Below are 26,081 nucleotides of genomic sequence, written 5' to 3' on the forward strand. Positions count from 1 at the left end.
CACTTTACTTGTTTTGAACATTAGTAGCAATAAAGCCAGGTAATAATGGGAAATAAAATCTTTTGTACAGCGCAAGAAATAAATTGAATGGAAATGTCCAGGTCTCCTACTCATGTATTTTATAAAAAAAAATTGTTCTTGTTTTTTCTTCACACACAATTATTCATATGATTTGTAGTTACAGGATACCATACACTAGGCATCATTCTTTTGATTTCCATTCAACATCTAAAATCTCCCTCCCCCCGCCTCTCTCTGATTTAACCCAATACTGTAATAAAGCCCTTCAAGCTACTATAAAAGTAAAATGTAAACAAAAATCACATATAAGAATGAATTTCATTAATCAAAATATAGATATTAAAAAGTCCATAGTATTTGGTCCAAATCATTACCAAAACCTCTTATTGAAATATATGAACATTAAGGAAGTGAATATTTCCTCAATTAAATTAATATCTTGCTTCACTGTTTTGAAACAAGTCTTTATATTTCTAGTATTGTCAGAGAAAGGAAAATATGGAGGGATTTTTTCATTATGGATGGATGGGGGGGGGGGTAATTCTCACTGGTCTTCAGTCTCATTGGTCTTCGGTCTCAAAGGCCTTCCTTCAGTCTTGAGAACAATCACCCCCACACATCTAACCCTTCCATCCTTTCAAAATTGAGTTATTAATGGGCTACAAAGCCCCCAAACCCTGCCACAACAATCAACATGAAGATGACAATGTGGCCCTTCAAGGTGTGTTCAAGGCACTAAAACCCGGTAAAAAATCAGTCTCGCAGGTCACAGGCCTTTCCTTCGGCCTTGAGAACCAACACCCCCAAACCTTCCATTGATTCAAAGCCCGAGTAGATTCATCAGTTCCTGTAGTGAACTGGTCCATACAATGTCACTTGATAGTGGGAATACTTCAATAGTATGCATGATACACGCTAAATAGAAAATACACAACATTGAAACAGAGACACATCAAAATAGAATTTTCACTGAACCATATCGAGAACAAAAAATAAAAGAATCGTTCCAAAATCAACCACCTGCATCGATTACTCCCTCTGAAAATAAAGCTGAAATATAGAGATGAAAATGAATTTTGTAGAACTCTGACAATGTACATCAAGTCAACCATATTATAATCAAACAAATAAAACTAATACACTAACATGTAACATTAGATCTAAACGAAAAAGAAAATTGTGATCAAATATAGAATAAAATCATATCAAATATTTGTTGAAACCTTAAAGAAAAATATTTCATTGCATTATTTCTGTACAGGGGAAGTGATGAGTGATATATTATGCAAATATTGATAAATTCATGATTTATAGTCAAATAGCAAATCTTTCATCAGCCATTCAGGACAAAGTAGCAAATTTGTTTAGTATGGCCCAATCCATTTTAATGAAAAACTCCAAATGCGTACAAAAATATACAAGAAAAAAAAATCTACATATACTGTGCTCACTTTTAATGCATTAGTATCTCTCGTTGAATGCTTCTTTTTCAAGAAGAAAAAGATCACAAGAATCACTAGAGCTGCTATGTGAAAGAAACCTCAAAATTAAATACTGGTAGTTCACATGCAAATTCCTAAACATCAATTCCAATTGTACACCCACACCCTTCAATCTCTATCTAAGTCTAGTCCGTAAAGTTTCACTGGAAAATGACACAAAGAAGAACATCACCTATGATGCCAATTTGAAGAATAAAAGGTAACTTAAATATGAAAATAAAAAAAAGCGAATAAAAAGGGCTTCAAATATCTCATCCAAAATGAGACATTTTCATAGGCCCGATATTTGCACAATACAGAGAACATTGAAATGTATTATCTTGACAGGATTGTTTTTTTTTTAATTACACCATCTCTCTCTATATATATATTCAGAGAAAATTGTTTCATTTTACTACTAAAATCACTAGCACTGAACAGTAAGTTTTAAAAAAAAACATTGAAATACATGTCTCAATTTTAAAAACCATGATAGCCACCAAAAAAAAATGTCAGAATTGATATAAAGTAGCGTTCATGCCAGATGGTGTGTAGAAGGAAGAAATTTTATCTTGCCAAAAACATCATTAACATCTATTCTATCATGTTTACATCGAAGAACATAGATGAAAAAATATACATATCCACATATGTACAAATTAAAAATAAATATAGAAAAGTGATAAGGAAAAATAAAATGGAAGTGATGAGGATAAATAATACGGAATCAATTGCTCATGAAGAGTGAGCACCTCTCAATTACAGCAAACAAATGGAAAGTTCTAATTTGAAATGTAATATGACTCTACGAGAATTTCTCTGGCCCCGTTGCGTAGGAGTTAACCACTATGCTAACTTTGCCATCCAGTGGTAACTACCATGGTAACATTACCATGGTAACAATGTTTCAACAGCCAATCAAAGTCAGGATTCCATGGTAATTAGGATTGATTAAAATTTACATGCAACTTAACCCTGGCATCAATTGCTCACATGACAACTCTGCTCATCCCACTATGAATACCTTTTCACAACATTGACTCCGATGCCTTACACTTGAAATAATTCTGTACCAAGAACATAATCATAACCATATAAATTCAAAACTTTAAGATGAATTTAGATGGTATAATTGTCATAGGAAATATGACAATCTTCACTATATAGGCATACATGTATCTGGACAGATTACAAAATCTTCAATATAGATTGGACTACCAATAACTACAAATCTTGACAAAATAAATATGGTCAATTTCACAAGTCATTAGACAAACCGTTCAAGCTTGAATAATTCTTGAGTGGGATGTTGCTTTCTTTATTCTGTGGCTTGCTTATAAATACATGTAGACATGTTAGGTTTCGAAATTCAATTTTATTTGGTTTCAAAACAGGTTTACAATGATTACACTGAACGCTTAATTTTAATATTTTCAGCAAGAAACATGTAGAATACCATTCGTTTGGTAATAAATATTCCTATGATCTACGCGTTTGGTCCATTACGTTAAAAAGTTGCTCATTTGGAGATATTTGTTATGTATTCAAAGTCATGGCAACAATTGATAAAACCCCCAAATTCATTCAAAATAAATACAATGCAAATAAAATACATGAATGCTTCATAGGAATCGATAACATAGTGGTATGTTGATAATACATTACAAAATAGGGATAATGATGATCAATTTTCTTTTAGTTTTCAGATATAAGGTAAGTTTTATTGTTATATTTATTGAAATTATACATTGTGGGCAACCTGCCTCAGAAGCAGAGAACTAACGGCTTAAAGACCTCTCTAAAGGTCCTGATATCCAGGGTCTAGTGGTTATACAACCGGACTCATGACCATGAGGTTATGAGTTCATTACTTTTCTTTTTTTATTATCTGGAAACATGAAAGGACTAGTTGAATGGATTTATAAATTTTGTGTAGGCCTATATTCTATAGATTACCTATTTTACTGGTACCTTGAGGTCATTTGAATATGGAGTTATTTGTCAGTTAATATTCGAATAAGTATTTTACTGCCATATGTAAATGTCAATGGAAGAATCAATAAAAGAATACTTTAAAGGGGTTGAATGCCAGTCCAATTCACTGACATGATAAAAAAATATGACACATGTTGCACTGAGAAAACCCCACAATACATAGATTTCTGTAGCATAATGTATCATCACTAATAAAAGCTGCAATGGTATTAGATTGTCTTGCTTCATACGAATGCTTCTTCAAGGTGAATTCATATTGCAACCAAATCAAGCCATTTCTGACAAGTATCTCAATGATAACATATTTTCAGCTGGTTTCAGTGAATCGCACGTGTACACTGGTAGCAGGTCAAAGGTCAATCTACATGCCATTGTTCTAACATATCAAAACGTTAATGTATTAACTTTAAATTTGAAAAAAAAAAAAATTCACTGGGAAGTGGGAGTTTCGTAGCAAGGCAAACACTTAGAGAGAACATGAAGTGTCCATTAATGATTTAATTTCAGGAAAGGAGGAGGTATTTACCATGATGGTACAAGGGTAACATATCAAACACAAGATCTATATGCAGGCTATCTTGCAAAACCACTCCACAAATTTATTTTTAAAAATGTAAACAGTATTCCAGAAAAGACAAAAATAAAATAAAACTAATATTACCCATTAAGTCTCCAAACATGTACAATCTACAATACATACCAATTTACAGAAGTGCATTGATATTTCCAAAAGCAAAATACAAACAAACCATACATTATATTACCTCTACACCTTACGCTATATGGCACAATGATATTCTACAAGGTATAGATTGAGATGTCTGATAACATGATTGAATTGCCACTTATTTGTCTTCGTTTCGCTAGACCCTTAACTCTACACATAGCGACAATGCTTGTGCAAATTTAACTACATCCAGTAAACATAAGGATCATAACAGTGTAGACCCAATTTGTTGTGTTGGTGAAAAAACGCCCTTACCAAATCATTTTTTGCGCACCGCAACAGTGCAGAAACGCCCTTATGCAATGCACTTATGCATGCTGCTGAGGGCATTTTTGTGTGCATGCAATGCAGGTAAGTGTGGTGTTAAGGGCATTCTGGCACCAACATAACAAATTGTCACATTTTGCCATTCATGGGTCCTTATGACTATATGCCATAATGTTCTCCAGTCAGCCAAGTAACAGTAGCAGTAGAAGAAAATGTAGAAATAGCAGTCGAAGTAGAAGGAGCAAACGTTAGTCAAATAGAGCTTTCATGTCAGCAAGGACCTGGAATAGGTGATCACGGTATCTCCCAGAGTCCGTGTTGGGACAGGAGTGTTTGGATGAAATGTGAAAGAAGAGACGCGTGTCCTCTGGGATCATGTATGCCACGCCGTAGCCCTGGTCCGACACGGGGGCAAAGCCTCCTCCTGGGCATGACTGCAGGATGAAAGAAATCAAGGAAAATTAAGTAAGGAGAGCGAGACAAGCAAAATACTTAATCAATACTTTCAACTGAATATCAGCCAGGGTGACATTTTGAAAGCTCAGTTTCTGTGCACAGTGCTGCACCCATCTAAAGAAACTGCATGCACTGCAGCTCCACTCTAACACAATACTGTCAGTTTCATGTGTTACTGTTATATAGCACAATGCATTTTTTTGCTCGAATTGTGCGGTCTTGGTGATCAAATTGGTGCAAAATCCAATCTTCACAAAACTGAATCACTTAATTCATGGTAGTCCAAATGATAAATTCATTTCTAGGATAGAGCCAATATTTCATATCTATCATAGCAAGACTACATCCCCCTTTTTAAAGCGTATACATATGCAACTGAACTTTCATGCATAATCAATGAAAAAAAAGTGTAAAAATATACTGATTGATTTCTGTAGTACTGTTTCATTAAAGAAAGGAAAATCAGAACTAATATCTATTTGTTTATATATTTGTTTTATTAAAAAAAAAGGTATTGATATTCATTTTCTTTCTCAAATACTATATCCTTTCACAATGAAAATTAAACCTAGTGGCTCAGAACCATGAATAAATGTGTACATTTCACATTCCTTCTTGTTTACAGAATCTGGCAACCAACTGAAATTCTCAGCTGGTAGATATCTTGTAAGTTTCCTCTAAAAGGGGTCAACTATTTGAAATCAACAAATCCTGTAGTACATTTCTTGGCTTGGAAATGTCCCACACCTTGTTCTTGTACATTACAACCTTGGTATTTCCTGTGTAATCTACAACATGATAATGATTGGCACAGGCAAAATGACCTCCATAACCCCTTTCTCCACCCTTAGATGGAAATTGATGAAAGAGTTCAAATAAAGTTCATGTACATGATACAGAAAAATCCTACTGTAGTAAAACTTCATTAACCTATATGTATTTATAGTAAGGTGGTCCTTCACTTTTATTATTCATTCATTCATCCATTACTAAGTAGATAAATGAATAAATAAATGAAGAATATGAGTTTTAAAAAAATAATATACAATTAGGCATATTACTTTAAAGAGAAATACCAGTAGTTGCAGTAAACACTGATTTCATGACAAAGTCTATAAAACCAGGCTTAATTGTCAGTATATCGTCAAGGATCTAGATCTGGTACAGTTAAATAAACTGAACTTCGTGAAATCTTGAAATCTACGCTGAAAAATGTTCACACTGAACATCACCAACACAGATAGGCACACGTGGGACAGTGTATTATTATTGCTGGAATAAAGACCCGACGGAAGTGACCGAATCCGCGCTTATTTTGCTTATTTCTCAGCAATTACACAATTTCTTTCAGAATCCTTTGGCATATATTTTTCATTCATACAAACAGACACTTGGGTGGTCATTATATAAGATTCTGTAAAAAGTCATTTTGAGATCGTTACCAAAACTGGAATTTATCTTTAAGAATTTAATAGATGTATAAATAAATAAATAAATAAATAAATATACAAACAAATAGATAAATAAATGAGCAACTAAATATATAAGTAAACAAACAAAACTTCACATGACATTGACACTGACCTTGTCCCTGTATCCTGGAGCATTGACATTGACCCGACCAAGAATTTGACTCTGAGGAATCTGGCTTGTCGACAGCGTCCAGGGCAGTGTGAGGGCGTGCTTCAAAAAATCACATTCCTGTCAAAATAAGGAGAACAAATATTTTAGAAGATACTGTACCACTGCATAATCAGGATATTTTTCAAATTACTTCTATTACGACACTTTAAACGTCATGCCAAAAATCTTAAATTTTCGAATCCGCCAATTTAGCATTTCATTAATATTAACTGCAAGACACCAGGTTAAGATAAAAATAAGATTTTGGATATTTATCTTTATGTTTATTAAATTGATAAGGGTTGGTTTGGGATCAAAATAATTGGTGAACCCAGTTTGATTCATGAAATACCTGTATAATCTAGAGGAAAAAATATTAAAGATTAGCAATAATGTAATAAGAAATACTAAATAAATGCACAAATTTCAAAATGCATATGAGCAAGAGAGAATGAAAACAAGGAAGCAATTATTCATATGAGGACCAGGGGATTATTTCTAGATACAAATCCCCAAGGTTGGGGGTTCAATATCCATGCACAGAATAAACAATCATTGTTGTGAAACTTACCAGGTTTGATCCTTTGCATGCCACAAAGAGAGCAAAGAGGTGCCTGTCAACCCCCTCGCCATTCATACATCCACGGAACATCTCTTGATGTTTGTCAATTGATTTCTGAAGGTACATCTTCTTCTCTTCATTCGTCATCTCCTTGTTTTCCATAGCCCTGTAAAGAATGAGTTTCACTGGTCAAAATATATGAAGTGGTTCTATGTCTGAGTAATATTCCACAAACCCTTCATACGACATGGCTCTTTATCTTCTGAACAGTGTGCCAAAAATTTGATCTATAAAATAAGAGCAAATATATGATTTAAAAAAAATGAAAAACCACAGCCTGTCATATGAGAAAAACAATGGTACCAAATTCACACATACCATTCATTTTTTCACCAGTCTGGGCTCCGAAACACAAAGATAAGCGATCAATCGCTAAATAGCAGGCATCTAGTTTATAATACTGACCAGGAACCAATCAGAAGTGGTCTTTCATATTTTTTATTCATCGCTAAGCTTTGTGTTACGGGGCCCAACATCTGATATCCTTAAATGAATTTGACTGGCTGAGAAGCACAGTTCCCATGGCAACTCTTGGATGAAATAGACCTTGTCAGATAATCCATCCAACAAGTCCTTTCATGAAACACTCCCAGATTTTAAATCCTCTGTAATCACTTCAAGAAGATAAACTTACAAGACAAAATCCTTGCATTCCTTTGAGAAAGAGCGGACCGTTTCCGTCCTCCCCTCCCTGTAGAGCCTGAGGGCACATGACTCGTACGTCAGAGCATGCTTCTGACCAGAATCTCTGTAGTACGCCAGCTGAAGGGCAGCTTGGATGAAACCGTCTGGACTCAACTAGGAAATATCATTGAAAGAAAAGAAGGGAATGTGAGATTACATGTACTGAATGTTTCCAATAATATACCTTGGAAATCATAACTTGGAAATAGGCATAAAGCCCTAACAGCAGGGGGGGGGGGCAGATACAGACATTGTCCCTCCCCATCCCCACCTGCTTGTACTGACAGAGTATATCAAATCTAACAATAGGACTAGAAAATGATGTAAGCAAGTAATTTGCAATCTTGTCATTTCATTTGAAAGTAATGCATTGAATCCTTATCATAAACACTAAGTAGATATGACCTACTAATACATATGACACATAATATCAAATGTATATTTAAACGCAATAATTTTTTTACAGCTTTACATTAATTTATCAGTAAATGCTTATTGAATGTCTGAATTATCTATCTATCTATCCACCTATCTTCTTGCATTCATGACAAGTTTTGAAATCCACAAAGAAATTTGGCCTGGTTCTTCATTCATTCATAAAGAGATAAGGAAATATGTCCAAATTCAATGTGAAAACTTAGTTTTTACATACCTTTACTTTCTTCATAAAACCCTTTCCACAGTCATCAGTATATGTAACAATGTGGTCAATATCAGCTGCTTTCTGAAATAATGAAAAATGTAGTAAAGGAGTACCTGAATACAAAGCCTGATGCAATTTTATCATTTTCAATGCTAACGATATGTTGCAACTGAAAAGTGAATGGATTTTCCTGGGGTGATTCATGAACAGATTAATTCAATTTTAAGAAATAGGCCTATATATACCATAATCAATTCTGGTAAGTTTAGTTTTGGAATACATTCTTGGAAATTTATTTCAATTGTTGATGAAAAATCCCTATGCTTGATGAAATGGAAGACATCTCAAGTACATTCTACAGCAACCCACATCTCACATTGAATCAAAGTGAATCAAATCAATACCAGATATCTTAAGATCAAATGAAATCAATCTAATGTTGGGAAAATAAAATAGGAACTATGACTGTAAAATCCAATACAATCAAATCAAATAAAGAAATATAAAAACAAACAAACCTATCCACATTTAACTCATCTAATCAAATCCTCATATCCCACTTATTACCTTACCCTCAAATTAACTCCACATTTCAATTCTCAATTTTCAATATCGAATCCACATCCAACCCAATGTATATTGAAATCAAACCAAGTCAAAATCAAACTATTATTCAAAGTCAAACTGAAAATGAAATTGAATATCGAATTGAATATGAAAATACAAATTGAAATATCATATAAAAAAGAGAAAGTAAATGAAAATAGAGTGAAAATTGGAATGAAAATGGGAATGGGATGGAAATGAAAAACAAAAATGAAAATGAGAATTACACCAGTACACTCGGTCACATCAAATCACAGTATCACATCTCATTTAATCAGATGAAATAACATTCAATAAAATAAAAATATCAAATCAAATCAAACTTATGTTTTACCTGAACATGTAAATCTCTTGCTTCCATGATAATCTTGCTTAGAATATTGTCTACCTCCCATACCATAGGCTGGGGCTCGAGACCGGTACGACTTTCACGTTTTTTGGGAGGGGCGCAATTACCATCGGGCGAGTACAGGCAAGGATCCAGGTGTCTAGAAGGAGGAGGATGGTCAGATATAAAGATAATTATTTTGATGGGAAAATAAAAAATGCAAAAATTAACTTCATCTACAGGACCTGTTCTTTTCTGCAAAGTAATTACAAATCAGTGGTGGGTGGGGTGTTTTATAAAGCAGTTCACAAGTTACTACATGCCAAATTGGTGACCTGGGGGTATTTCACAGAGTTAAGTATGACTTAGAGTCGCACTTTAATGTCCAGTTGCATGTCAAATAAAAGGAATCACTGCATCGGTCAAATCATGCTAAGAGGATGTGCACTACTGCATATTAATCGGGAAGATTGCCTGTTAAATAATCATGTGTGCATCAGCACTAAGCATGTCATTTATACCTTGGTCACATTTGCTACGGCCGCCGTAGATTCTAAAATCTTTTAAAAAAAAATTCTAAAAGTAGTAATTCTACGGTCGCCTCAGAATTTCCACGGCCACTTACTCTAGCGGTCACATATGTTACGGTCGCCGCACGGCGTATTTTTAATTTATGGAGAAAAAATATGCGGCTGACGTAAGTCCTTGAAATCATGACGTACGGTCGCCCTAGGGCGACCCTGCGCTGGCCGTATAGGTTTTTGACAAATTCTACGGCAGACGCGAGGTGGCCGCAAGGCGCCCTCACGGCGGCCGCAGGGGGACCATACAGTGAGTATACCATGAATTGCTTTTCACACTCATCATGATATTTTACATTAGACATTTCATTTCAGAAAGTTTTCAAAGTTTCGCACCACGCCCATGCACGTATTCTGGGCGGGAGGGAGGGGGTGGGTTTCGGGGTCCGGGCCCCTGGGTAGGCAAAAAGGGGGCGCCAAAAAGAGGGAGGGAAGAAAGGGAAAGAAAAGGGAGATAAAAAAAAAGGAGGGGGAAAGAAGAGAAAAGAAAAGGAAAAGAAAGAGATAAAGGAAACAAGAAGAAGGGTAAAGAAGAGAAAAGGAGAGAGGGGGAGTAATAAAAGTGCGGGGGCACCAAATTAATGTTCGACCTAGGAAGGGGGGTCGCCAAATTAATGTTTGACACTGATCTGGATGTTATTAGATCAGTAATGTTCGACCTAGGAAGGGGGGACAAATTCGACCTTTGGGTGATTCGCACATCGCACTCGCATCAAATAATTAGTTTGATGGACATCATGTTAATGAATACCTAAATTGCATAGAATGTCCAGTTTTGGAACGGAATATAAAAAAGTTCAGCTCGCGCTTGGCGCTCGCGTCGAATGATTTTTAAGTGCCTATCCTGTTCATGATTGCCAATAATGCTCAGAATTTCCAAACTTTGGGTCATTTTGGAATATAAACAATTTGAGCTTGCCCTGACAGATAAATACCCATCCTGCTCATGCTTACAAAACTTCTCAGAATATTCTATTTTCAGGTCTATACACAAGCAAAAAATCATGTACGCATTATTTATTTGGACTTATGAAATAATTAAATCTCCCTTAAACATGTTAACTTGTTTGTAAGAATAAAGTTAAGATGTTAATAAACGCATTAGTCTTAAGTAAAAACTACACCCTATATAGGAAACAACAAAAATCAGCATTTAACTCCACATGATGATAATGATGATGATAATAATAATAATAATAATAATAAGGTCATATTTTACCCAAGTTAGCCGCTGGTGAAAGGGCAATATCTGTGCTTCCTGGTCACATTTGTTCTTTAAAAAAGTGGTATTACATCATATTCATGGATAGTTTGCTTTTTATTAAGTCATCATTAAAAAAGTGGTCTGCAGTTGCCCTTTTTCATGTGATTATGAAATAAGATAATTCAACATGCATTTAAGGCACCTGTTTGCCTGACGAGGAGGGGTCGCCATTTTTTGTTCGAAAAGTACACATGCATATGGGCCAAAATTATAGGTCGGGCCCCCGAGGTGCAAAATTCTAAATACGCGCCTGGTGGCTCCCGAGCAGATAACACAAAAGGAGAAGGGGAAAGGAGGGAAGAAAAACAAGAGGGCAGCCGCACGGCCACCGTACGCTCGACGTACGGCCGCCGTAGACCGTTCTACGCCATGCCTACGGCTAGTCTAATTTCTACGGCGAGCGTAGAAAAGAAAAAATGTTATAACTCCGCGTTAAAATTCTACGGCCACCCCTACGGCCTGTAAAAAGTAGGAATCCGCCGTACGTCGACCCTGCGGCCACCGTAGATTTTCTGCGGCCGCCGTAGAGCAAATGTGACCAAGGTATTAGTCACACTCAACTTTTTGTGAAACACCCCCTCTTGTCAGTCCTTTGTTGTTTGATTCACAACAGTTTCAGTTGTAATCCAGTGTTCAAGGGTTGAAATTCTCATTGCTAATAGGCATCAGACGGCAACATTTATCATTTGTCAAAATTTGAATAGGGTTATCGGAGATTTATTTCAACCATGTTAAAATGGAAAACTTGCAATATCTTATTTAGAACAAGAATATCACAGCAAAAGAACAGGCCTACCTACTTCTTCTACTTCACATTCATCATCATGTTATACTGTATTATTGTTCAGACTATTGTTGTTAACATCAACATCATTTTTCTTTAAATACGCTTCTTTAATGGTCTTTATCCCCCCCCCTCCTCATTTTGTTTAAGACATTGCATGATATTTAATTCAATGTTTACTGTATTTGTTATATACTGTCATGTGGACAAGGTCTGAGCCATGTGAGGCACTTTCCGTTCTCTTAATATACACTTGGTTTATTTCATTTGTATTTTAGACATGCTTTTTTATACATGGGTGTCATTTGTATATTTTCATATATCAATTACTTGGTGAGATTGTATTGTCATGTATACTTTGCAATAGAAGGATAAATAAATCATAATTACAAAAAAAATAATCATCATTGTCATTTTCAATACCAATAAGATACTCCCATTAATAACACTATCAATGAAAATCATTATTAAAATAATTCACGAACCCCCCCCCAAAAATAAAAGAAATCTTAGTCAAACACCAAAGCAGGAAAAGACATTCACTTACTCTTCCATGAGGGCATACTCAAACATGTGACCCATGACAAGGCCGTCACCCCAAGAATGCTCCACGTTGACACCGGCTTTGCCGTCGGCAAAAATCAACAAATGAAAACACTTGTCAAACCAAATGGAGCTTCCATCGCCACTCATTGAGTATTTACCTCTGCTGCTCATATCAGGCTTGGATACGGTTTCGAGACTCAACTGATTTTGAGAGGATATGATATGTTAATAATAATAATGAAATTCCACATTTGATTAAAAAGGCTAGTAGAAATTCAAATGCAGATATATAATATGTCAACAAATAAACATCGTCGCACGCACCACGAACCGTCCTCTGCGCACTTTGATGCGAAAGTTAAGCGCACTGTATCTATTCCACGAACCGTCCTCTCTGTTATGTTGCCCACTGTGGCGTAAATAATTAACTTCAACAAAATATAAAGATACGGGATGAAACTTTGGAACCTGAACTTTTTAACAAAGACACTGGTTAATAATTTGCTCTCCTTGTAGGTGCACTTATTGCTGGTTTTAAAAAAAAACTTTTCTTTAAATGCGTTTTTTGCAAAAGTAACTTTCGCATCGAAGTGCACAGAGAGGACGGTTCGTGGTGCATGCGACGATATTCAGTTCGAATTCATGTGGTGGGAATTGACAAAGCCAAACGCCTATTAGGGTTATTCCCGAAGGTAACAAAATTGACATAAATGTATACATAATAACATGTTTAAAATACATAAACAAAAATAAAAAATACACAATAAACTTACATCATGTGCCTACTCATCTATTTTAGCTACTGGTAAACAGGAAAATTTGCCAATGCCTGGTACTATCAACTATATAGATATTTTTATAGTTTTATAGATAATAACAAGGACCCATATAAAAAACATAATACACATCATTTTGCACAGGCATTAGAATTATAGATGCCTGTTTCCGGTAAAACTGTCTAAATGCCCTCGGCTTTTTTCCTGGCATGTATAGGTGCCTGGTACGTGTAATTCTCACTCATGCCCTCAATGATGACTATCAATTGTATATACTAGAAATCAGTAAAAAATATAAAATGCACCAAAATATTTACCGTAAACACAGAGGACTCAATGATCTCCAACGACTGCGCATTGACACCTGATCCAAACCAATGCCTGCGAATCTTATACCATTCGTTGCGTTTCATTGTCGTCAACGAAGCAAGGTAATACCCAGCCTTTGCCTCTTCCGAATCTGGAAGGGGTCCAAAATGGTGGAAGTAATTTTTAATACATTTTTGAAGACTCCACAATGTAGACTAAAATGAATTTTAGAAGTGTTGATCATCGCTTGAAAAAAAGATATTTTGATGAAGCATCTATCTGATCGATTGACGAACACATTTCAAACGGATAAATGGGTTGATGGGCAGACAGGGTGATGGATGGGTGGGTGGATGGAAGGGTAGTTTATGGATGGGTGGGTGAGTGGGTGGATGGGAGGATGGATGCAATTGGATGGACGGACGGATGGGTGGTTGGATGAATGGATTGGTCAGTGGAAGGATAGATTGATGGATGTATGGATGGGTGGAAGGATAGTTTGATGGATGGGTGGGTTGATGGATGGATGGATGGTTGAATGGATTGGTGGGTGGAAGGATAGATTGATGGATAGTGGGTGGATTGATGGATGGGTGGGTGGACAGATATGTGGTGGATGGATGGGTGGATAAATTGGTGGACAGAGGGATAGATGGATATGGATAGATGGGTGGGTGAATGGAAAAATGGGTAAACAGAGGGATAGATAGAAGGATGGATGGATAGAAGGATGGATGGATGGGAGGATGGATGGGTGGGTGGATGGATGGGTGGGTGGATGGGAGGTTGGGTGGGTGGATGGGAGGTTGGATGGGTGGATGGATGGGTGGGTGGATGGATGGGAGGATGGATGGGTGGATGGATGGGTGGATGGATGGGTGGGTGGATGGATGGATGGATGGGTGGATGGATGGGTGGGTGGATGGATGGGAGGATGGATGGGTGGATGGATGGGTGGGTGGATGGATGGGTGGATGGATGGGTGGATGGGTGGGTGGATGGATGGGTGGATGGATGGATGGGTGGATGGATGGATGGATGGATGGATGGATGGATGGGTGGGTGGATGGATGGGAGGATGGATGGGTGGATGGGTGGGTGGATGGATGGATGGGTGGGTGGATGGATGGGTGGATGGATGGGTGGATGGGTGGGTGGTGGATGGATGGATGGGTGGGTGGATGGATGGGAGGATGGATGGGTGGATGGGTGGGTGGATGGATGGGAGGATGGATGGGTGGGTGGATAGATGGGAGGATGGATGGGTGGATGGATGGATGGACAGATGGATGGATGGATGGGTGGGTGGATAGATGTGAATGGATGGATGGGTGGATGGATAAATGGGTAGCCAGAGGGATAGATGAGTGGAAAGGTAGATGGATGGGTGGATTGATGGATAAAAGGTGGAAGGATAGACTGATGGATATGTGGATGGTTGTTTGAAATATCGATAAATTGATAAAATTCAAAAGCTGAATAGTTGAATTGATGGAATGATCAATAATTAGTAGGAATGCAGATTGTAATGATAATGGATAAATAAATGAATGAATGGGCAGTGATCAACATTTACATTTCAGATTTTGATCAGCAACCTATATGCCCCCCTCCCAACAGAGGGACCAAAAATTTCATGAAATTGCTGTCCATGGATGAAAAGATGTTATGGATAGATGTGGATGGAGGGATAAATTGATGGGTGGATGAAGTGATGGTTAGATGAATGGATAATTCTCACCCTCTCTTTTGTCTGCATCCTCCATGATCCATTCTATTTGTTTTTGCATCGCCATAGCTGAAATCATTTTGCCTTTACTATCATGGGTGTCAAGCTTGTAGTATAAACCCTTCCTAAAGATCACCACATGCTGTATAAACAAATAGAAAAATCATTAAAGCAGACAATCACTGCTGGTGAAGGTGGCGTGCAAACTATCACTTTCGAAGCAGGCTGGATGTACACATCTTTCCAAAGTAAAGCTGAGGAAAGATAGCAAGTGATAGCAAATGATAGTTTGCCTCGTCACCTGAAATCAAGAGGTGATTATGTACTTTATATTGCGCATCAAGTGCCTCTAAAAACGGAAAAACTAATATTTATTTTCAAGAAGGAAGTTATAAAATCAAGATTTCCTTTGCAAAACAAAATAAATATCCATCAAGACAATGCTACACTAGCGCGTATTTAAACTGTGTGCAAGCATCTAAATCTTCCCAGATTACTGTGACTTCACAAAGGAGGAATTTTACACTTACAACATAGAGGGGCAATGCACTTCCATTTTGCGCAAACTTTTACCGCTAGCGCGTAAGCACACTGTGTGCGCGCATCTAGATCTTGTCCAATTGTCACTGCATGTGATAGAGAATGATGGAAACAAAAAATCTATGGGCAATGACCTCTTCATTTTGCGCATACTCAGACTAAGTTATAATGCACTACAACCCTAATGGACTGAAGTGATCAGCAGAATGCAAAATTTCCATCACTGCAAATGATTATTGATGGCGAAACTACCCTTTATCACGTGATTGACTTTTGACCAATCCTATACCAAGATACTTAGTATGCATTATATCATTTTTTTTATATACATCATAAATATTCTATTTTCGAATCTTGAAATCTTAAAAAATATTTTGAATGATTTCAATAATCCGTATAAAAATGAAGATAGATTTTTTTGTAGGCATTCCATTAAATAGATTTTTACAATAAATAAATATACCTTTGCTAGATCATAGTGAACAATTTCATCACATTCTTCACCAGGTATCCTGCAAAATATAGAAATAAACAACAATCATGATAGTAAGACAAATATGATAGCTTCCTGCAAAAATACATTATGGGGGAAAAAAAACTAGAAAATCTAGAATACCAATTAAAATAAGTTCAATCATTGAAAGAGCTATAATGCTACATGAAATTATATTCTGGAATGTGGTTCATGATTATTCAATTGAAATAAATAACAATTCACTGAATATAATTGTTCATTTGTTATTAAAACTCTTAATTTGAAATAGGACCCTGATATTTATTCACTAATTTATATAAAGCAGTCATGCTTATCCAGCTGTGTATTCATAATGTATCAAATGGAATGTGGAATACGACAGAAACGATGACCAAGTAAACCTACCTGGTAGTTGACATGCATCTTTCGTACTGGCTCATACACATGGGGATGGTGTTCCGTACCCAGATGGGCTGGAGCTTCTCCCGTTCCAACTCCATCTTGAAAATCATCTCGCGGTAGATGACCATTGCGGCTCTGTTGAGGACAGGGGATCATTTTATGAAACAAATTGTCTGTGATTTTCACTAGAAACAAACTTGCTCCGAGCCAATCAGATGCAAGGATTATGGTAGCTTATAATAAAAGTCAGGGAAAATCCCCGGGGAGCATTTCGCATCAGTGATTTTCAATGACAAGTGTTATAAGCTACTGAAATCCTTGACCTATGGATCCAATCAGATTACCGCAACGTACTCATGACCCAAGTTTAGGGTTGATACTTCACATGATTCTCAATGTATTGAATGACCTCTGTGACATTTGACCATTCAAATTTGACCCTCATACCCCTAAACTTTATAAGATCATTGTCAGTCCTTTATGAACACAGAGAACGATTCTTAATTTGATCCCTCCGATGGTGTTTCGGTTATTTTATTTTTAGTTCACAGAAAGACAGATAGATAGATAGGTCCCCAAAATACAATACCTTTGATAAACACCTAGGATTGACATTGGCATAATAATGATTGAAAATAGAGAAAGTGAAGGGCATGTTTTTGTTTTTCCTTTACTTCTGAACATGGGGAGAAGGATGGACAGGAGAGAAAGACAGAAACAAAGAAAAAGAGGGTGATATAGAGAAAGAGAATTTCTATGTATAAAAAGAGAATGCAAAACGAATTCAAACTTGTAACCAATAGTCATGACCTATTATGACTTTTTTTCCCCTCTCTTATTCAGAGTAATCTTTTAAAAATCCCTAAAATTGTGAAGTGCCATCTTTTGGCAAAAATTACTGGTAAAATTCTAAGGCCCAAACTCATAATGCAGACATTTTGCATTGATTACCTTCTAAGAGAACTGTATTAATACGAGTCCACCATTGATTAATTTGCATAAACAGTGAATTTCAGTGAATGTCAAATTGTACACTCATCATCGGATGCTACCTGAATGTATATAATTGAAGATGAAATCTGCATAAACCATGGTTTGTGGAACCCATCGATTTCAAAACTACCATTGTGAATTTGATCTAAAATGTTTTGTTCAATTATCGTATGTACCTTGCTGCTTGTATACAAGTTGGTTTGTAGTTACAGAAATCCAGGCAATAGTAGTTGGAGTACATTGGTATGGCTTCCCGACTCGACAGGTACACATACTTCTCCCTGAAAAATAAAGACAAATACCACAATTAATAAAGTTTCAGAACAATTCAATATTTCACCATCACAACAGTGTCAGTGACAAGCTTTGATATGAACATGCATGTATTGTTTTTTCTTTAATATTTAAGTTTGTATTGAAATAAATTATCAAGAACCACAATATTTACAAATGACTTCCATCTCTCTAATGGTAACTACATGTATATTAAATTAATGAAATGCCGTCAAAGGCAACATTTTTTAAAAGGGATTGGGGCTGGGTCGTAGCGACCGGTCCAACAATGCCCAACCAATGCTGCTGGTTATCATTGCAATTCCTACAGACTGGAGAACCACTGACATAAGAAAGAAATCATTGTATCAGTGCGAGAATGCCCTTAACACCACACTTTCCTGCATTGCATGCACGCAAGAACACCCTTAGCAGCTCCAGTAAGGGCATTCCTGAATGGCGTTTCTGGAGCGCAAAAATGTTTTGCTAAGGGCCTTCTTACACAGAGACAATGGAATATATATATGAAACTCACAAAGTCAAAGGACTTGACAATTAACCAGATTCCGAACTGATTTTTCTAAAAGCTTCATATGTCATTCTCAACCAAGTGGGACCACGGAAATAAGTTTACCAAGCGGATTGCTGCCCAAGCCCCATCATCATGGTAGTTCATTGGCAAAGTTACCTTCAGTTGTATGTCTACATGTATGAATTGGGGCCCAGAAGGTGTGAAACTATCTAGAAAAGGCTCTTTTTTACTTCCTTAGATATTTGTTTATACTGTGAATGTCTTCAGGATTTTGCCTGAAAAGTAACATCGTTAAAACATGATTAAGACTCCCCATGACATTGCATGAGGTAGGGAAACATACCACCAATCTGTGACGTAGTTTGAGGCCCACCAGGATTTCAGCTGGAGCAGTTTCTGCATCTTGGGGCCATCACCAGCTTCAAAGGCCTATTGAGTGAAGATAAATAAACCTTTTTTCAGGAAGGTAAATAAAGTATTATGTAGTCAAACCTATATTACTGGACACCTGTATAATGAAAACCTGTCTTTAGTGATAACAGAACCTGTGAAATTTGAAATGAATATGTGTTATCTATCTATAATTACAAAGTAGATTTCCCATATGTCATGTGATATAAATTCCAAGTATGAGATCATTTCGAGCAAACCTTGGCTTGATCTCTCAGTTCCTGGAACTCCTTCTCATCCATCAAATGTTCAACAGAGTCCAGGAACTTGGCGATAGTGGTCTCCAGGGCCGGCACGGGCTGTCGTGGGAGGCACATTTGCTGGCTGTACGTCGTTGGGTGGCGACTGCAGATCATTCGGAGGAGGAGTCCCCACACCTTGGTGGTGTTGCTCAGTTGACGTGGGGGCTCGTCTGAGGATGAAGAAAATTTTATGATAGTTTAAGTGGAAATTGGGGTAATCTATGATTATGTTAAAATAATATTCAATATGATCATCATCATCAAGTCATCTACATGTAATTGATTCTCCTCCACCTCTTCATCCTTCCCTTCAATCACCATGGACATCTTCACCAACATCACCATCCTCATCACCATCTTCATCTTCATCATCATCATCATCATCATCATCACCATCATCATCATAACCATCATCACTATCATCATCATCATCATCATCACCATCATCACATCATCATTGTTATCATCATCATTATCATCATTATTATCATTATCATCATCATCATCATCATCATCATCATCATCATCAACATCATCATCATCGTCGTCGTCATCGTCACTATCATCATCATATCACGCACAACCACCATCTTCTTTAATCAATAGCCAACATTGCTTACAATCGATCATATTTATCATTCTGATCATATTATCATTCTCATCTTCCTATTTTACTGATATCATTCATGCTATTAAAACTTAACATCCATATGTCTCCATCATTAGAATATAATATTCTCCATTTTAGACAGAATTTCTCAAGACTATTTTATGAAGCACTGTTATAATTTACCATATTTTATTTTTGAAGACAATACTTTTGTGTTTATATGGTTTATGCAATAATTGCTGAAATGCAGTCCAAGGTTTATCTTTCATTCATCAATAACTTCCAACTATTTCTCACACTCCTCATTCACATTCAATTTTAATTTCAACTGACATACATAACTGAATTCAATTTTCATGAATTTTTGATAGTGCATGTGAATGATGTATGTGACAATGTTGGTATGGGCATCAGTGTGGAGGAATATCCTTTGTTCATGGGAGAGGGACATCTATTGTTGTGTCCCCCCCAACACATAAGATAATCCTCTGCACTGATGCCCATGAATATTTGGAGTGCGCGTATAATGTAAAATGAATTCAATGTAATATTTCAACATCAATAAACATGAAAGTTATACATGTACTTACACATCCATCTTCTGTATGTTAGCAAGGCCCTCATAAGAAGACGTCTAAAGTGAATGAGTAGGATGAAGTAGACCACGCCCACTGTTGTCGAGACAATAGCCACCTGGGTGAACTCTGGCACACCTATATTAAAAAGAAGGGCAATTCCACAGGTTGGTCCAAATCATGTAACGTGAGTAACCGACACATTCCAAAGATTTGCCAGGAGCATAATAGAATTTCCCAAGTTTTGTTTTTATACAAAGGATAGTCAGACTGTGTACTTTGTTGTGATAAGGAGATGTTTAGTTCCTATCAATAATAATGGAGTTACAGCTCCAAGTATGAGTCAAGGTGTCTCCAAATTTAACGTGAGTAACCGTGGAATAGCCCAGAAGGGGTGAGGGAGGTTATGCAAATTGTTTTGTGGTTATTTTGATTCAAAGAAAACCGATTGATGATGGTGATCATGATCATGATGATCATGATGATGATCATGATCACAATAAAAATGATACTGATGATGGTGATGGTGGTGGATGATGATGTTGATGATGACAACGATGACAGTGTTGATGATAGTGATGATGTTGACGATGAACAGCATTTCTATAGCGCTGTTTATCTGTAAACAAAAAATCAGAGGTGCTGGCTTCCCAATATGTCACATATTATCACAAATTTGCTGGAAAATATAGGTCTTGTGTTCAGATTTGAAGGTCTCAATGCCCTTAAGTTAGGTAACCAAAGGTCCAATGGCTTAAGGTCCTCTCCAAGGGACCTGATAATGCGGATGAAGCACTCTAAATTTATTTGGTCTCATACGATATTTTAAAACTTCTTTTTATTGTATCAACTTTCAAGATGAGGGTATCAGATCAGCCTGCAGATTATTTCTACATTTTTGCCCTTGAGGTGGACAACTATAAAGATGAAATTGATATGAGCTCTTTGCTATTTCATATAATCATATACATAGGCCTACATATATACCTGTAAATGTGCACATATCTGGCTATAATTGATAGCTCTAGGTATATTGTATGAATACCAGCACTTATACAGGGAAGGCAGGCATGTCGGTATATGCTCGTAAGACTGACAGGTCGAAAGTCCAAAAATAAAATAAGGTTTGTGAAAATATGAACATTGACTACATTTTTATACTATATTCTATGAATAATAACCAGCCATTGGATTTAGATTTAAACCTTGCAGATTTGAAATTAAACCTTGTGGATTTGAATTTAAATCTTTTAAGATTTAAAGATAATAGTATTAAAAATGAATCCAATGTTCAGCTTCTCATTATTCACCGCCAATGCAGATTTATTTTAAATCAGTGAAATTTAGAGTGCGGCATAGCATAGCCCAGCAACTAATCTCAGAATTTTTTTGTGTACAAAGCAAAAGCAATATAATGATATCCATCAACAAATGTATGCCAGAGAGGCACAAGCTCAAGTCATTTTCAGATGATATTTGTATGAAGGTAGAGATAGAGTAGAAGGAGGCATGGTTCACTATGTGGTTACACATGAGGACTTATAGGCAGGTATTTTTTATGTAGTTGCGAAAATGTCCATTTCCTCTTGTGTGGAAACTCTCAAACTGAACGAATCGATAAAATTTCATTCCATATGTCCGTCATATGTTCTTGCCTTTCCTGGCACAAAGAGGTGGGAGGATGCCGGCCGGTGTAGAAATGGGTCTATTCACACCAGCCCTAACATTAAAAACCCTCATAAAATCATGAGAACTTGTTCAGGCTCTAAATGACACATTGTGCAGCGAAACTATACAGTCAAACCCACTCCATCATCTACATGTACCAAGTATGGTTTTCCTTGAATAATTTCCCCCCATTGAAACATGTATGCACAACTCTGTGACCTGTGGTCTTTCTATACAGGTTTCACTTTGAAAATACATGCATAATGGTACACCTCATATAATGCCTTCATTGCGCACCCCCCCCCCCATGAATGAAAAACATTGTGGTCTTTTTTTTTGGGGGGGGGGGAATTGTCTTCTTTAATGAAAAGTCTGACTCAGCAATTCGCGCCTGAAACTTGAGGTCTTTCTAGACAGATGTTCCTTATGGTTGCTAACTATACCTCAGTCACATTTGCTCTATGATGGTGACCATATGGTGAGTCTCAACAGCTGTAAAATTCAGTTTCATTCAAAACACCTATATGTGTAGCTATTACAAGAAATGTTAAAACGGCTAATTTTGACTTGCCCTATGGCCACCATAGAGCAAATGTGACTGAGGTATAAAGCAGGTTTCACTGAAGGGCTAAGATCATTCATTCTACATTTGGCTTAATAAGACAAAACGTTCTTTGATTTTTTTTTTAATTCTGCATTTGCTTCATCTCAGCGACTGGATAAAAGTTTCTTGGAACTGCTCAATCATTCGCAAAGCGAATGTTCTCTCGATATTGCTCTGTGAAAAATAGCTCCAATGTAAAAAGTGCCTACGACTTTACAGGCTTTTTTTATCAGGGACACTGAACCCTTTCACACTGGCAAAATACTTGATTCATCCATCAGTGGGTGTACAATACAACCATGATTACACCAAAGACTGACTATCAATCAAATTGGAGTGCCTACGACTTTACAAGTACTTTCTATCAGGGAAATTGAACACTTTCACACTGGCAAAATACCTGATATATTTTTTATCCATCAGTGGGTGTAAACACACCATTGGATACACCAAAGACTGACATCCAAATTGAAAGGAACAGTCCCAGGTCAACATGTTCACACTTATTATTGTTCTGCCAAACCCCATGCGCAGTGGATGAATACCGGTAGGTCACTTTAGTCATACAGATTTACATCAAGGGTAAGAGTAGTTGAGTACAGTATATCCTCATACCCAATATTCATAGCACGCTTTTCCGTTTTTTTCCCCAAATGGCCCTAAGTGCTCCAAATTTCAGTTTAATGCCTAATTCATACAAAAAATACAGAATGACATACATTTATAAAAAAGGCAGTTGCCTGGAACAAAAAATGTTTTTAGTTTTTCAAGGAGTATCTACAATGCTTTCAGAATATTTCATAGGCCTACGTATTTCAGTGATGAATACAAATGTATATGTTCAGCATACTACTTACATGTATGTATAGCCCAGGGTAATGTAATGCACAGTTGAATTATGCAATGTAAATGTACATGTACAATCTTCTTCATGTAATTTACATGCATCATACAGACCTACATTTCAATGAGGAATTAAAAAAATAAACCAATTGTGTAAGGCCTCAATTGGTAAAGGAAGAAAAAAAAAAAACATATTGGGCCAACAATATCACTATTTGAGGAGGGGGGGGGGGGGGGGGGATGGGACATGAATAGGCATACTGTGAAAATCCAATGGGGTTTGTGTCTTTAACTACTATGTTTTTTTCAAATAGAATCAACCATCATACTACATGTATACTTATATACAAGTAATTCTGTAGGCATACTGACATTATTTGTGTAATCTATAAAAAAAAAATAGTAGAAATAGTGCAGATTGTTTCAGAATGTGATTTTCATTGCAGGCTCATCTACACAATTCTGGTCTTAACATTTTGAGGGTGATAATATGGAAAAGGGTATCCCTTCTCTCAAAAAAAAATTTATTAAAAATTCAAATAAAGACTGTGGAATGAAGGTTTCACGGGCCTAATCAATAGTGGCAGGCCATAGATATTCATTCGAGCCAACCCATTGCTATTTTTTTTATTTTGATATGGCTGATTGACAAAGTGTATGCATATGATTGTCCATCTAACACTGATTCTATTTTTGGTAATTACTGAACTTCCTTTTCCCAAATTGGGAAGAAATATCACCAATTTGGGACTATATTTTGACTGGCGGAAGGATTAGGGCTATTTTATTTCTAAAATGAGCCGGTCGAGGGACCCTTTTCTGGTCAGATATGGATTGCCAGATATAAATCCTATCCACTGGTAGTAAACATTCGACCCCCGAATTTCATCCTTATTTTTTATGAATTTTTTAAAGTGCCAATTGAACACATGAGTCTATGGGGAATGAATTAGGCCTGTGAGACCTGTAAGAATGGAGAAGCTGTAGAGGAAAGAAGGTCAGTGATTAACAACTATTTCCTTTCATTGGGGTGCTTCAATCCATATAAGGATAACTCTTTTCTGCCCCCCCCCCCCCATCATCAAAGACACAAGCATTTGCAATGTGCATAGAACTTTAAAAGGGTTAGGCCTCTATTTCTGGGAAAGATCTATGAAAAATTGATAAGTTCACAATATTTTTTTATGATTATTTACAATGTAAGTAGAACATCAATGAGAGAAAATGGTCAACTGAAAAGCATCATTTCTTCAAAATAATACACAAATATCAGAAATCACAAAGGTGGTTTTAAATCTGAGATTTGAACTGAAACCATACATGGTTTATGCAGATTTCGTGCACAAATTATGCTTACATTACATGTTATTCAGCATAAATACTGAGAAAGTATCCACCGATGAATGTGCACCTTTGCCACAGGGTGCCAAATTCACGCCTGTCACTACATCGCTGCGTTTAATGAGTCAAAAGTTTATGTAAATTTATAAACATAAATAGTGGACTCCTAAAATCAAACCTTTGGGCTCATTAATGTTGTAATCTCAGTTACAAGTATGAAATTACTGTAACTCACTGAGATAAAAGCAGGGCCCTGGGAATATTTTTTTGATAGGCGGTGTTGGTTTAAATTTGACAAGCCCCCCCCAAAAAAAGAGTTTTTGCTACAAAATGAATGTGATTTTGGCTAATGAATTTCTGCTACTAATTCACAAACCTACCAAATTTCCATGGGGGCCTATGGTGAATAACATATGCAGCACTCCTAATGCCAATCTTGAGGGATGCCCAGGACCATAGATAAAAGCATGCCTTCATTCTTGGACACTTTATATATGAATGAAATCTCAATTATTTAATCTTGATATCAAGCTGGGCTCAAATTAATCCAAGCCCTCTGATGCCCTCAGAATTGGCATTGATGCCCTCCAAATATTGGTAGAATTAAGACCAAAATTAGATGACCTTTTCGCCTGTGGTCTTCGTGCCCTGTAGTTTTCCAGAGCATTATTAAAGTCCAATGTAAAAAGTACATTTTACTATTGTTGCCTTTTTAAAATGGACTTTGATGTCCCTAAAGTGAGCACCATCTTCCCTTTACAATTAAGTGAGCCCTTTAAAAAAAAGTGGAGCGCCTCTGGCAGTCTCACCTGCATCATGCGATTCAATATACATGTAGCAGCATTGCTGACTTTGAAAACTGCTACATAACATAATCACAAAAAACACAATTCATATGATGATACAATACTATGTTCATTGACAATAAATGACATTTGACCTTGATCATGTGACCTAAGACTTGTCAGTGATACTTCTTGATTACCCCTATATCCTCATTTTATATATCGATAAACTTTGAAAGTTATGACAGCAATCCAATGATAACCTTCAAAATGGCCAAAGTTTATTGACATAATGACCTTTGACTT

General features: G+C 36.6%; 1 protein-coding gene across 1 annotated transcript in view; it reads right to left on the minus strand.

Moving 5' to 3' along the window:
- Positions 1 to 871: 871 nt before the first annotated feature.
- The window catches only part of LOC121411418 (carnitine O-palmitoyltransferase 1, liver isoform-like), a 37,633-nt gene continuing 12,423 nt past the window's right edge, over positions 872 to 26,081 (minus strand). Inside the window, exons 3-17 of the mRNA XM_041604146.1 lie at positions 20,550 to 20,672; positions 19,308 to 19,519; positions 19,001 to 19,086; positions 18,029 to 18,133; positions 16,863 to 16,994; positions 16,446 to 16,494; positions 15,455 to 15,584; positions 13,722 to 13,864; positions 12,630 to 12,829; positions 9,460 to 9,613; positions 8,529 to 8,600; positions 7,827 to 7,990; positions 7,142 to 7,298; positions 6,532 to 6,648; positions 872 to 4,925 (exon numbers count right to left, since the gene is read on the minus strand). Of these exons, the coding sequence (XP_041460080.1) occupies positions 4,740 to 4,925; positions 6,532 to 6,648; positions 7,142 to 7,298; positions 7,827 to 7,990; positions 8,529 to 8,600; positions 9,460 to 9,613; positions 12,630 to 12,829; positions 13,722 to 13,864; positions 15,455 to 15,584; positions 16,446 to 16,494; positions 16,863 to 16,994; positions 18,029 to 18,133; positions 19,001 to 19,086; positions 19,308 to 19,519; positions 20,550 to 20,672 (2,030 nt within the window). The 3' untranslated portion in view covers positions 872 to 4,739. The remainder of the gene's footprint in view (positions 4,926 to 6,531; positions 6,649 to 7,141; positions 7,299 to 7,826; positions 7,991 to 8,528; positions 8,601 to 9,459; positions 9,614 to 12,629; positions 12,830 to 13,721; positions 13,865 to 15,454; positions 15,585 to 16,445; positions 16,495 to 16,862; positions 16,995 to 18,028; positions 18,134 to 19,000; positions 19,087 to 19,307; positions 19,520 to 20,549; positions 20,673 to 26,081) is intronic.

The sequence above is a fragment of the Lytechinus variegatus genome, chromosome 3 (genome assembly GCF_018143015.1).
Source record: "Lytechinus variegatus isolate NC3 chromosome 3, Lvar_3.0, whole genome shotgun sequence".
Lineage (NCBI taxonomy): Eukaryota > Metazoa > Echinodermata > Echinoidea > Temnopleuroida > Toxopneustidae > Lytechinus > Lytechinus variegatus.